The sequence below is a fragment of the Gorilla gorilla genome, chromosome 20 (assembly GCF_029281585.2).
Source record: "Gorilla gorilla gorilla isolate KB3781 chromosome 20, NHGRI_mGorGor1-v2.1_pri, whole genome shotgun sequence".
Classification (NCBI taxonomy): Eukaryota; Metazoa; Chordata; class Mammalia; order Primates; family Hominidae; genus Gorilla; species Gorilla gorilla.
In genome coordinates, this window is record NC_073244.2 from 26,657,782 (window position 1) to 26,670,848 (window position 13,067).

At 44.9% G+C, this 13,067-nt stretch overlaps 1 protein-coding gene across 2 annotated transcripts in view; it reads left to right on the top strand.

The window, feature by feature from the left end:
- Positions 1 to 8,885: 8,885 nt before the first annotated feature.
- The window catches only part of ZNF486 (zinc finger protein 486), a 34,556-nt gene continuing 30,374 nt past the window's right edge, over positions 8,886 to 13,067 (top strand). Inside the window, exon 1 of one of the 2 annotated variants that reach the window (XM_019014844.4) lies at positions 8,886 to 9,078. In XM_019014844.4, the coding sequence (XP_018870389.2) occupies positions 9,049 to 9,078 (30 nt within the window). In that variant the 5' untranslated portion in view covers positions 8,886 to 9,048. The remainder of the gene's footprint in view (positions 9,079 to 13,067) is intronic. The other variant, XM_063701158.1, reaches the window with a different exon arrangement.

Consider the following 13,067-nt stretch of genomic DNA (forward strand, 5'->3'; position numbering starts at 1 on the left):
TATGGATGCTACCCACTCCACATTACCTTCTTTTCAAGGGCCTGTTTCCCTTGCCTCCATAACTGTTGTGGGTATTGGTGGCCAGGCTTCTAAACCTCTTAAAACTCCCCAACTCTGGTGCCAACTTAGACAATACTCTTTTAAGCACTCCTTTTTAGTTATCCCCACCTGCCCAGTTCCCTTATTAGGCTGAGACACTTTAACTAAATTATCTGCTTCCCTGACTATTCCTGGACTACAACTATATCTCATTGCTGTCCTTCTTCCCAATCCAAAGCCTCCTTTGCGTCCTCCTCTTGTATCCCCCCACCTTAACCCACAAGTATAAGATACCTCTACTCCCTCCTTGGTGACCGATCATGCACCCCTTACCATCTCATTAAAACCTAATCACCCTTACCCTACTCAATGCCAATATCCCATCCCACAGCATGCTTTAAAAAGATTAAAGCCTGTTATCACTCGCCTGCTACAGCATGGCCTTTTAAAGCCTATAAACTCTCCTTACAATTCCCCCATTTTACCTGTCCTAAAACCAGACAAGCCTTACAAGTTAGTTCAGGATCTGCGCCTTATCAACCAAATTGTTTTGCCTATCCACCCCATGGTGCCAAACCCATATACTCTCCTATCCTCAGTACCTGCCTCTACAACCCATTATTCTGTTCTAGATCTCAAACATGCTTTCTTTACTATTCCTTTGCACCCTTAATCCCAGCCTCTCTTCGCTTTCACTTGGACTGACCCTGACACCCATCAAGCTCAGCAAATTACCTAGGCTGTACTGCCACAAAGCTTCACAGACAGCCCCCATTACTTCAATCAAGCCCAAATTTCTTCCTCATCTGTTACCTATCTCGGCATAATTCTCATAAAAACCCACATGCTCTCCCTGCCAATCGTGTCCGACTGATCTCTCAAACCCAAGCACCTTCTACAAAACAACAACTCCTTTCCTTCCTAGGCATGGTTAGCGCGGTCAGAATTCTTACACAAGAGCCAGGACCACACCTTGTAGCCTTTCTGTCCAAACAACTTGACCTTACTGTTTTAGCCTAGCCCTCATGTCTGTGTGCAGCAGCTGCTGCTGCTTTAATACTTTTAGAGGCCCTCAAAATCACAAACTGTGCTCAACTCTCTCTCTACAGTTCTCATAACTTCCAAAATCTATTTTCTTCCTCATACCTGATGTATATACTTTCTGCTTCCTGGCTCCTTCAGCTATACTCACTCTTTGTTGCATCTCCCAAAATTACCATTGTTCCTGGCCCAGACTTCAATCCAGCCTCCCACATTATTCCTGATACCACACCTGACCCCCATGACTGTATCTCTCTGATCCACCTGACATTCACATTTCCCCAAATTTCCTTCTTTCCTGTTCCTCACCCTGATCACGCTTGATTTATTGATGGCGGTTACACCAGGCCTAATTGCCACACACCAGCAAAGGCAGGTTATGCTATAGTACAAGCCACTAGCTTGCCTCTTAGAACCTCTCATTTCCTTTCCATCGTGGAAATCTATCCTCAAGGAAATAACTTCTCAGTGTTCCATCTGCTATTCTACTACTCCTCAGGGATTGTTCAGGCCTCCTCCCTTCCCTACACATCAAACTCGGGGATTTGCCCCACCCAGGACTGGCAAATTAGCTTTACTCAACATGCCCTGTGTCAGGTAACTAAAATACCTCTTAGTCTAGGTAGACACTTTCACTGGATAGGTACAGGCCTTTCCTACAGGGTCTGAGAAGGCCACCACAGTCATTTCTTCCATTCTGTTAGACATAATTCCTCAGTTTAGCCTTCCTGCCTCTATACAGTCTGATAACAGATGAGCCTTTATTAGTCAAATCAGCCAAGCAGTTTTTCAGGCTCTTAGCATTCAGTGAAACCTTTATATCCCTTATGGTCCTCTATCTTCAAGAAAAGTAGAATGGACTAAAGGTCTTTTAAAAACACACCTCACCAAGCTCAGCCACCAACTTAAAAAGGACTGGACAATACTTTTACCACTTTCCCTTCTCAGAATTCAGGCCTGTCCTCAGAATGCTACAGGGTACAGCCCATTTAAGCTCCTGTATAGACGCTCCTTTTTATTAGGCCCCAGTCTCATTCCAGACACTGGACCAACTTAGACTGTGTCCCCAAATCTTGTCATCCCTACTATCTTCTGTCTAGTCATACTCCTATTCACCGTTCTCAACTACTCATACATGCCCTGCTCTTGTTTACACTGCCAGTTTACACTGTTTTTCCAAGCCATCACAGCTGATATCTCCTGGTGCTATCCCCAAACTGTCACTCTTAACTCTTGAAGTAAATAAATAATCTTTGCTGGCAGGACTATGCTGAATCTCCTTAGGCACTCTCTAATCAGATATCCTGAGTCATCCCAATTCTTAGACCTTTTATACCTGTTTTTCTCCTTCTGTTATTCCATTTAGTTTCTCAATTCATCCAAAACCGTATCCAGGCCATCACCAATCATTCTATATGACAAATGTTTCTTCTAACATCCCCACAATATCACCCCTTACCACAAGACCTCCCTTCAGCTTAATCTCTCCCACTCTAGGTACCCACGCCGCCCCTAATCCTGCTTGAAGCAGCCCTGAGAAACATCACCCATTCTATTCTCTCTCCATATCACCCCCCAAAAATTTTCACCGCCCCAACACTTCAACACCATTTTGTTTTATTTTTCTTATTAATATAAGAAAGCAGGAATGTCAGGCCTCTGAGCCAAAGCCAAGCCATCGCATCCCCTGTGACTTGCACGTATATGCCCAGATGGCCTGAAGTAACTGAAAAATCACAAAAGAAGTGAATATGCCCTGCCCCACCTTAACTGATGACATTCCACTACAAAATAAGTGTAAACGGCCGGTCCTTGCTTTAAGTGACGACATTACCTTGTGAAAGTCCTTTTCCTGGCTCATCCTGGCTCAAAAAGCACCCCCACTGAGCACCTTGCGACCCCCACTCCTGCCTGCCAGAGAACAAACCCCCTTTGACTGGAATTTTCCTTTACCTACCCAAATCCTATAAAACGGCCCCACCCTTATCTCCCTTCGCTGACTCTCTTTTCGGACTCAGCCCACCTGCACCCAGGTGAAATAAACAGCCATGTTGCTCACATAAAGCCTGTTTGGTGGTCTCTTCACATGGACGTGCATGAAAGCCTCCAGTGGTATACTGAGTTGGTCAGGTCCCCCATTTTCTCTGCTTCCCACACCCCCAGTTCTCCTCTTTGGTGACTGAGTGGTTCAGGGAAACTGGCCTTTATAAGGATTGAGAATCTAAATTAATGCAATTTAAACCATTGACTGTGTATGTGAGAGGAGAGAAAGACCCTCTCACATTGTTTTATATTCAGTAAAAATAACAAGGAAGTAAAACCAAGACAGGCAGCCCAGCGCCACCAGACCCAAAACCAGGCCTGGGCCCGCCTGGCCTAAACCCAGTAGTTAAAAATCAACTTATGATTTAGAAGCTGATGTTATTCATAGATTCCTTACATTATATAGAAGAACACGGTGAAACTCCCTGCGCTGTTCTGTTCCTCCCTGACCACTGGTGCATGCAGCCCCTGTCATGTACCCCTTGCTTGCTCACATCAATCACGATCCTTTCATGTGAAATCTTTAGTGTTGTGAGCCCTTAAAAGGGCAGAAATTGTGCACTTGGGGAGCTCAGATTTTGAGACAGTAGCTGGCCGATGCTCCCAGCTGAATAAAGCCCTTCCTTCTACAACTCGGTGTCTGAGAGATTTTCTCTGCGGCTCATCCTGCTACATGTGAAGTGCAGCAGGGGATTCCAGTCAACAAAGGAGATGCTGAGGGATCTCCCTGAGTGAATGGTGTTTGCTTACTGTTTATAAGTTAATGTATCAGGATAGGGGATAGTTGCTACAAAAGAAATGAGAGCTGGAAAAGAAAAATGCTAATCCGACTTCCAGACTGACACTGGCCCAATGCCAGGCCTATGTCTTAACTGTTCAGACTCAAAGATATCAGCCTATTGACGAAAAAAGTGGCTGTCCCAATGGCCCCATCAGGGTAAAATTGAAGAACTAGTCAGTCAGGGCTTGGAGCAGGTAAAAACACAGCTCCTATCTCAAGGATGGGAAATTAACCTTAGTAAAATTCAAGGACAAATTGTAAAATTCCTTGGCATCCTGCACAAACTATAAAATTCCTTGGCATCCTATGAAATGCAGGGAAATAGTCCATTTTACCAAAGACTAAGGCTAAAATACTAAAAATTGCAACACTTACCACTAAAAAGGAGGACTAGAAATTTATTGGCTTGTTTGGATTCAGGAGACATTATATTCACCACTTGGGTAACATTTTACAACCTCGATATGCAGTCACTAGAAAATGCTATGACTTTCACTGGGGAGAGAAAGAGAACATGGCTTTTGAACAAGCTAAACAAGCAGTGCAACTGGCCCTGGATCTATGGCCCATATGGGATGGGCCAGTAGAACTGCAAATAACTGTCCTAAATCAACATGCTAATTGCAGCCTTAGGCAGAAACAAGATGGGAAGAGGGTACACTTTGGGTTTTGAACCCAGAAATTGCCAGAGGCCAGCAAAGCTTATACCCCTTTCAAGAAGCAATTGTTAGCTTGCTATTGGGCTTTGCTGGAAATGGAACACCTCTGCTTCATCCATGATGTCTTTATAAGGTCTGAAATTCCTTTTATGACTTGAGTCATGAGTTCCGCCAAAACTCACTAAATAGGGCATGCCCAAGAAAGTAACATCATAAAATGGAAATACAACATAGAAGACCAGGCTAAGCCAAAACCAAAGGGGGTATCATTTTTACATGAGGATGTACAAAACTTGCCAGCTCAGGAAACCACTGAGGAAGTGCTGCACATAGGGAAGGAAACCGCACCCCCCCCCCCCCCCCGCTCAATGGTGCAGTTCCTTTAAAGAACTAAGCCCAGAGGATCAGAAACATGCTTGGTTTGCTGATCGATCCAGCAAACATATTGGTGGGACCCAATGCTGGAAGGGCATGGCTTATAATCCTGTTAAAAACGTAAGCATTTCTGATGAAGGAAGGGGTGGAAGCAGCCAGTTAGCTGAACTAATAGCCAACCTCCAAGCTATTCAGGAGGAAGCCAGAGGGATTTTTCACTTGCATACCAACTCTTGGTCAGTAGCAAATGGTCTTACTACCTGGATGCTCCAATAGTGACAAAACAAATGGTTAATTGGGAATAAAGAGGTTTGGGGAAAAAAATACTGAGAAGATATCTGAATCCTGGTGCACACTACCATTATTGCTGTTTTCCATGTTGATGCTCATCCATCTCTGCTTTCTCTTGACAGACTGTTTAATCACCAGGAAGATCAACAGGCCAAAATTTTTATTATAACTGAAAACTTGAATGCGGATGAATTGATTACCTGTTCAAGCCTTGCAATGACTGGCATTATAATGTGTGGTGGTATAATTGATAGTGATTAGTGGCCTAAGTGTTCTACTTAAAAGATACAGAATGGTAGAATGGATAAGAGTTTACCAACCAAATATCTGCGGTCTTTAAGAGACTCACCCAACACATACAAACTCACATAAAGTTAAGGTAAAGGGTTGGGAAAAGATAGTCATGCAAATGTACCCCAAAAGCAAGCAGTAGTAGCCATTCTTACATCAGACAAAACAGACATTAAAGCAAAAACAGTTAAAAATAAAAAAAGACAAAGAGGGACATTATATAATGATAAAAGGACTAGTCCAACAGGAAAATATCACAATTCTAAATATATGTGGACCTAACACTGGAGCTCCCAGTTTATTAAACAATTACTACTAGACCTAAGAAATGAGATAAATGGCAACACAATAATAATGGGGAACTTCAATACTCTACTGACAGCACTAGACAAGTCATCAAGACAGAAAGTCAACAACAACAACAACAACAAAAACAATGGACTTAAACTATACCGTAGAACAAATGGACTTGACAAATATTTACAGAACATTCTACCCAACAACCGCAGAATATACATTTCATTCATCAGCATATGAATCATTCCCTAAGACAGACATATCTTGGGCCACAAAACAAGTCTCAATAAATTTAAGACAATCAAAATTATATCAACTACTCTGTCAGACTACAGTGGAATAAAAGTGAAAACTCCAAATGAACCCTCAAAACCATGCAAATACATGGAAATTAAATAAATACATGGAAATTAAATAAAAATAAAATTTAGGATTAACTTGTTTCTGAATGATTGTTGTATGAAATCAAGATGGAAATTTAAAAATTCTTTGAGCTGAACGATAATAATGACAATCTATTAAAATGTCTGGGATACAGCAAAAGTGGTGCTAAAAGGAAAGTTCATAGCATCAAGTGCCTACTAAAAAGTCTGAAAGGTCATAAGTAGACAATCTAAGATAACACCTCAAAGAACTAGAGAAACAAGAACAAGCCGAACCCAAACCCAGTAGAAAGAAAGAAATAACAAAGATCAGAGCAGAACCCTAGGGGGAGGGGTGGCTGCAGTCTCTGTGGACCAGCAGACTTAGCCTTTCCTCCTGCTAGTTTTGAAGAATTTGAGCAGCCCAGATGAGTGGATTTTCCCCCAGCAAAACACCTCCCTCCACCAAAGGACAGTCAAAGTGCTTCATTAAATGAGTTCTGCTTCCTGTGCCACCCAACTGGATGCGACCCTTCAACAGGGATTGTCAGACACCCTATAGAGGAGCGATTCTACTGGCATCAGGTTTGTGCCTCTTGAGGTCCAAGATCCCAGAGGAAGGAACGGGCACTCTTCTTTGCTGTTCTCCAACTTCCTTGAGTGACATCTCCAGGCACGGCGGTGAACCAGATGAATAGGTCCTGAAGTGAGCCCCCAGCAAACTGCAGCAGTGCTACAGAAGATGGACCTGACCATTGAAAGAAAAACAAACAGAAAGCAAGAATGCATCAACAACAAAAAAAGTACCCACAAAAACCTCATCCAAAGCCGCACATGGTGGCTCACACCTGTAACCCAATACTTTGGGAGGCCGAGGCGGTGGGCAGAGCACTTAAGGTCAGGAGTTCGAGACTAGCCTGGCCAACATGGTGAAACCTTGTCTCTACTAAAAAATACAAAAAAATAGGCGTGGTGGTGCATGCCTGTAGTCCCAGCTACTAGGTAGTCTGAGACATGAGATTCACTTGAACCTGGGAGGCAGAATTTGCAGTGAGCTGCGATTGTGCCACTGCACTCCAGCCTGAGTGACAGAGAGAGAGACTGTTAAAAAAAAAAATCCAAGTGTCAGCAGCCTCAAAGTTCGAAACTAGACAAACTCATGAAGATGAGAAAGAATCAACAAAAAACAGCTGAAAGGCCAGAGTGCCTCTTCTCTCCCAAATGATCAAAATGTCTCTTCAGCAAGGTGCAGAACTGGACAGAAGATGAGATGCATGAATTGACAGAAGTAGGCTTCAGAAGATGGTTAATAACAAACTCTGCTGAGCTAAAGAAACATGTTCAAACCCAAGTTGAAGAAGCTAAGAACCTCGATAAAAGGTTAGAGGAACTGCTAACTAGAATAACCAGTTTGGAGGGGAACATAAGAGGATGAGATGCATGAATTCACAGAAGTAGGCTTCAGAAGACGGTTAATAACAAACTCTGCTGAGCTAAAGAAACATGTTCGAACCCAATTTGAAGAAGCTAAGAACCTTGATAAAAGGTTAGAGGAACTGCTAACTAGAATAAACAGTTTGGAGAGGAACATAAATGACCTGATGGAGCTGAAATGTTTGGCATGAGGCCCAGTCACTAGGGCCCTTTGCGACTGGGCTCAAGGAACACAAAAACGTTATCTTGTTTTTCAATAACTAACATATAGGAATAGATTGAAACAGAGATTTCTCTGAAATGACACTACATGAATGCCTCAATGAATGCCTCAAGGGGGTCACACAACCGGTTCTGAGACTTGGTGACCATTGTTTGTGTCCGTGTTCAATTTATTTCAAAATTAATATTTAACTTTTCCTCCACAAATTCCCCTGTCTCGATGAATGGGCTCTGTCTAGGCAAAAGGCCTGTCTTTATGAATCAGCTCTGTCTAGACAAAAGGCAAGGTAAACCCCTTGGGCTGTTACACAACCCCCGCCTCCTGGGTTCAAGCGATTCTCTTGCCTCAGCCTCCGGAGTAGCTGGGACTACAAGTGCACACCAGCACACCCAGCTAATTTTTGGTATTTTTAGTAGAAATGGGGTTTCACCATGTTGGCCAGGCTGGTCTTGAACTCCTGACTCAAGTTATCTGCCCACCTTGGCCTCCCAAAGTGCTGGAATTAGAGGCGTGAGCCACTGCGCCTGGTTCTAAATGATTTCTATTTCCTGTAACAATTTGAAATTACTTAAAGGTTGTTTCAAATTGAAAAAAGAATGTAGATAAAATATAAAAAGTTAAAAAAATTACAAGTGATTATGAAATATATGTGTAAATCTCGAGAGGTCAAAATGACAAATCTGATTTATATATAAGGTTTTATTAAAATTAGCTTTAGTATTGATAATACACTATTACCAAAGTCAAAGTTGATTTTCTAACAAAAATTTTATGTATTATTAATATGAAAGCAAAATACTCTGTTCACCTTTTGAATACATGCAAAAAGAGAGAGAGTAAAAAAGAGATAGAATTTTCCCATGCTCTAGGGTGGGCCTGGCTCAGCTCAGGGAGGAAGCCCTGCCTGAAAAGGCTGCAGCTTAGGCTGTTACTCTTTCATCACTCAGCCCAGCATCTGATCACATCCTCTGTCACTCAGGGACCGAGTGGGCGGGGCCTTAAGCATTATCCAATCAGAGACGCTGGGCTGGAAACCGTCCAATCAGGCAGGCAGCTGGAGCAAAGAGGACGGCTTCCGGGTTTGGCGCGGCCTTTGTCTCTCGCTGCATCTGGAGCTCTAGGTCGCATCTTCGCTACTCTGTGTCCTCTGCTCCTAGAGGCCCACCCTCTGTGGCCCTGTGTCCTGTAGGTATTGGGAGATCCACAGCCAAGATGCCGGGACCCCTTAGAAGCCTAGAAATGGTGAGAGTGCCCATTGGACATCCTGAGAGAGGGGAGGGACTGGTTGATGGGAAGTGGCTGTGGAGGGACTCAGGCCTCCCCGTAGTCAGCTCCACAATCTGCGTCCGGAGTTCTCCTTACCCAGCTCGGCCTCAGTCCCCTTCAGCCATAAGATGGTGGCTGCGCTGACAGCCGGTCCCGGGGCGTCCTGTCTCTTCCCTGCGCAGCGACCGTGCCCTGGCCTGGCGCCCTCTCTGTGCAGCAGCTCTCCACCCGCAGCTTCAGGTCTCTCCCAGATGGTGCGGGAACCACGAGAAGGTCATCAGGGGAGAATCTTGACTCGGCGTGCGGGTTCACGATTCGGAAGAGCTTTGGTCCGTGGGGTTCACAGTTTCTCTTTTCTTTTGTTAAAAATTTATGGGGCCGGGCGCGGTGGTTGACGTCTGTAATCCCAGCATTTTGGGAGGCGAAGGCCGGCGGATCACTTGAGGTAAAGGGTTGCTAGGACAACTAAATTCCTCTTCAAAGACTCAACTTCCTGGTCAGAAGTTGTAAAAGTTGTAAAACAACCCTACCCCTTTTTCTCCCTTTTCCTTTTCTCGAAAATCGCGCGTTTATCCTATTTGGAAAAAGTTTGGGTCTAAGCCAACTGGGATCAGCTTAGATTGTGCGGTCTGACCCCAGCCAATAGGGGAAGGACACAAAAACAAAAACTACGTTGGGGTTAAAAACCCCTTCCTGGTCGGGCATGGTGGCTCACGCCTGTAATCCCAGCATTTTGAGAGGCCTAGGCGGGAGGATCTTGTGGTCAGGAGTTCTAGGCCATCCTGGCCAACACGGTGAACCCCGTCTCTACTAAAAATACAAAAATTAGCCAGGTGTGGTGGCAGGCGCCTGTAATCCCAGCTACTTGGGAGGCTGAGGCACGAGAATTGGTTGAACCCAGGAGGCGGAGGTTGCAGTGAGCTGAGATCGCGCCATCGTACTTAAGTGTGCGCGACAGAGCAAGACTCCTTCACACACACACAAAAAGGGCCGGGCGCAGTGGCTCACGCCTGTAATCCCAACACTTTGGGAGGCCAAGGCAGGCGGATCACCTGAGGTCGGGAGTTCGAGACTGGCCTGACTAACATGGAGAAACCCTGTCTCTATTAAAAATAAAAAATTAGCTGGGCATGGTGGTGCATGCCTGTAATCCCAGCTACTCGGGAGGCTGAGGCAGGAGAGTTGCTTGAATCTGGGAGGAGGAGGTTGCCGTGAGCCGAGATCACGCCATTGCCCTCCAGCCTGGGCAACAACAGCGAAACTCCGTCTCAAAAAAAAAAAAAAAAAAAAAGTAAGAATCTTAAAATTTTCTTCCTTTATGTAAACACTGTTTGAGTAATTTCACTGGATTTTTCAAACACTTAGTTTCAAAAACCAAGTGAATAACACTGACATGGAAATTAAAGCTTGAACCTAGTAATTCCAAGCTAAGGCTAATATGAAGTCTGCAAAAGGAGGGGGTTAAAAAAAAATTTTTTTTTTTTTTTTGAGACAGTCTTGCTTTGTGGCCCAGGCTGGAGTGCAGTGGCGCGATCTCAGCTCACTGCAACCTCCGCCTCCGGGGTTCAGCAATTCTCCTGCCTCAGCCTCCCAAGTAGCTGGGACCACAGGCACTCACCACCACGCCCGGATAACTTTTGTATTTTTAGTAGAGACGGGGTTTCACCATATTGGCCAGGCTGGTGTCGAACTCCTGACCTTGTGATCCGCCTACCTCAGCCTCCCGAAGTGCTGGGGTTACTACATTTTTTAAATTTTGACATGGAGTTTAGCTCTTATTGCCCAGTCTGGAGTGCAATGGCATGATCTCGGCTCACCGCATCCTCTACCTCCTGGGTTCAAGGGATTTTCCTACCTCAGCCTCTGGAGTTACTGGGATTGCAGGCACTCGCCATCACGCCCGGCTAATCATGTGTGTTTACTAGGGGTTTCTCCATGTTGGTCAGGCTGGTCTCTTAACTCCCAACCTCAGGTGATCCATCCGCCTTGGCCTCCCAAAGTGCTGGGATTACATGCTTGCGCCACCGCGCCCGGCCAACAGGAGGTTATTAAAGGCCTAGTTAGTTTTTTCTGGGGAGCCTCGCCTGCAGATGTCCCAGCCTGCTCACCCCACCCATGGAAGGAGCCGGAGCCCTGGAAAGCTGGAGCCCCACAGGTAGTTAAGATTAAGGTGAAGGGAAACTGGGAGGGTCTTAGTGATAATAAAGCTATTGTTTTGAGGCACTTTTTAGACTTTTTAAGATAAAAACGTTAGATTTATGTAAAAAGATGAATTAGTATTGGATCAGGAGAAAGTACCAACTAATTATAAGGTCTCTGTGGCTTGCAAAAATGTAGGCAGAAAAGGGCTTTTTTCCTAGGGAGGAGCAAACGAGATTAGAAAAAAGGTGGGAGGGGAATGACAAATGGAGGGTGAAAAAGTCAGATTTTAGCTCAGAGAATGTCTTACCCTGAAATCACCGTGTTCTTAGAAGGGACATAAAATGGGGTTGTATGTTTTTTTTTTTTGAGACAGTCTCACTCCGTCGCCCAGGCTGGAGTGCAGTGGCGCGATCTCGGCTCACTGCAAGCTCCGCCTCCTGGATTCACGCCATTCTCCTGCCTCAGCCTCCCAAGTAGCTGGGACTACAGGCGCCCGCCACCACGCCCGGCTAATTTTTTTGTATTTTTAGTAGAGACGAGGTTTCACCGTGTTAGCCAGGATGGTCTCGATCTCCTGACCTCTGACCTCGTGATCCGCCCGCCTCGGCCTCCCAAAGTGCTGGGATTACAGGCGTGAGCCACCGCGCCCGGCCAAAATGGGGTTGTATGTTGACTCAGACTGGGGGTAGCTCAAAATTCAGGAGCCTGAGGGAGGGAGATAAATAAAGTTTGATTAAGAAATATTTTATTTTAGGCCAGGCGCGATGGCTCACGCTTGTAATCCTAGCACCTTGGGAGGCTGAGGCAGGCCGAACACCTGAGGTCACAGCCTGGCCAACACGGTGAAACATGGTGTCTACTAAAAATACAAAAATTAGCCAAGCGTCTTGGCAGGTACATGTAATGCCAGCTACTTGGGAGGCTGAGGCAGGAGAATTGCTTGAACCTGGGAGGTGAAGGTTGCAGTGAGCAGTGAGTCAAGATGGCGCCGCTGCACTCCAGCCTGGGCAGCAGAGTGAGACTTCATCACAAGAAAAAAAAAAGAAATTTGACCACTGAAGACATATTCAGCTGATTTTTCTAATGAGAAAAAGGAGAAAATGTGCAGAGTGTATGTCTGGCTGTGTGATAGGTAAGAAAAGAGAGCACCATCTAAGTCATAATAGGAAGGGTGTTTCTGTCCATCAGCTGTTTCTGGAGTACACAACAAATGGAGAATTTTATTAATCACAAATGTTTTCCATGATTATCTATGTGTTTCATCTTTCCTCATGTCTTTTCTTTGTTGTATGCATTTCTTCCATTTGGCTTTTCCTGGGCTGCATCTTATATATTAAACCGGTAAACATAACTACAGTGTTTTGTTCAGTTCTGTGAATAGCTCTACCAAATTATTGAACTTCAGGGAGGTTTCAGGAGTCCCGAGTTTTCAAACATTAGTTCAAAAGAATAGATGGGCCCATAGGGTTTGTGACTGGCATCTGCAGTGAGGACAATGTTGTGGGACCGAGGGTCTGTGCTGACTTTAGGTGCTGTCAGAATTCAAATATTAGGCAATAAATTTGTGTTGGAGAAATGTTTGATGTTCAGCAAACTCTACAGATATGGTGCCAGTAAAAAGATATCACAGAGGCCTGGCCTGGAACAAAGCTCTGGGTGTTTGGGATTGGGAGGCTCCACTCTCCTGTACACAGGCTGTCACACTGCCCATTGTCCTGTGATTCCAGGTCTTCTCCCAGGATGACAGAGGACTGAAAACTTAGAGAAAAGGAGCTCCGATTACAGACCCCTTTTATTGCAGCTATCACCACAGTGTTCCCACC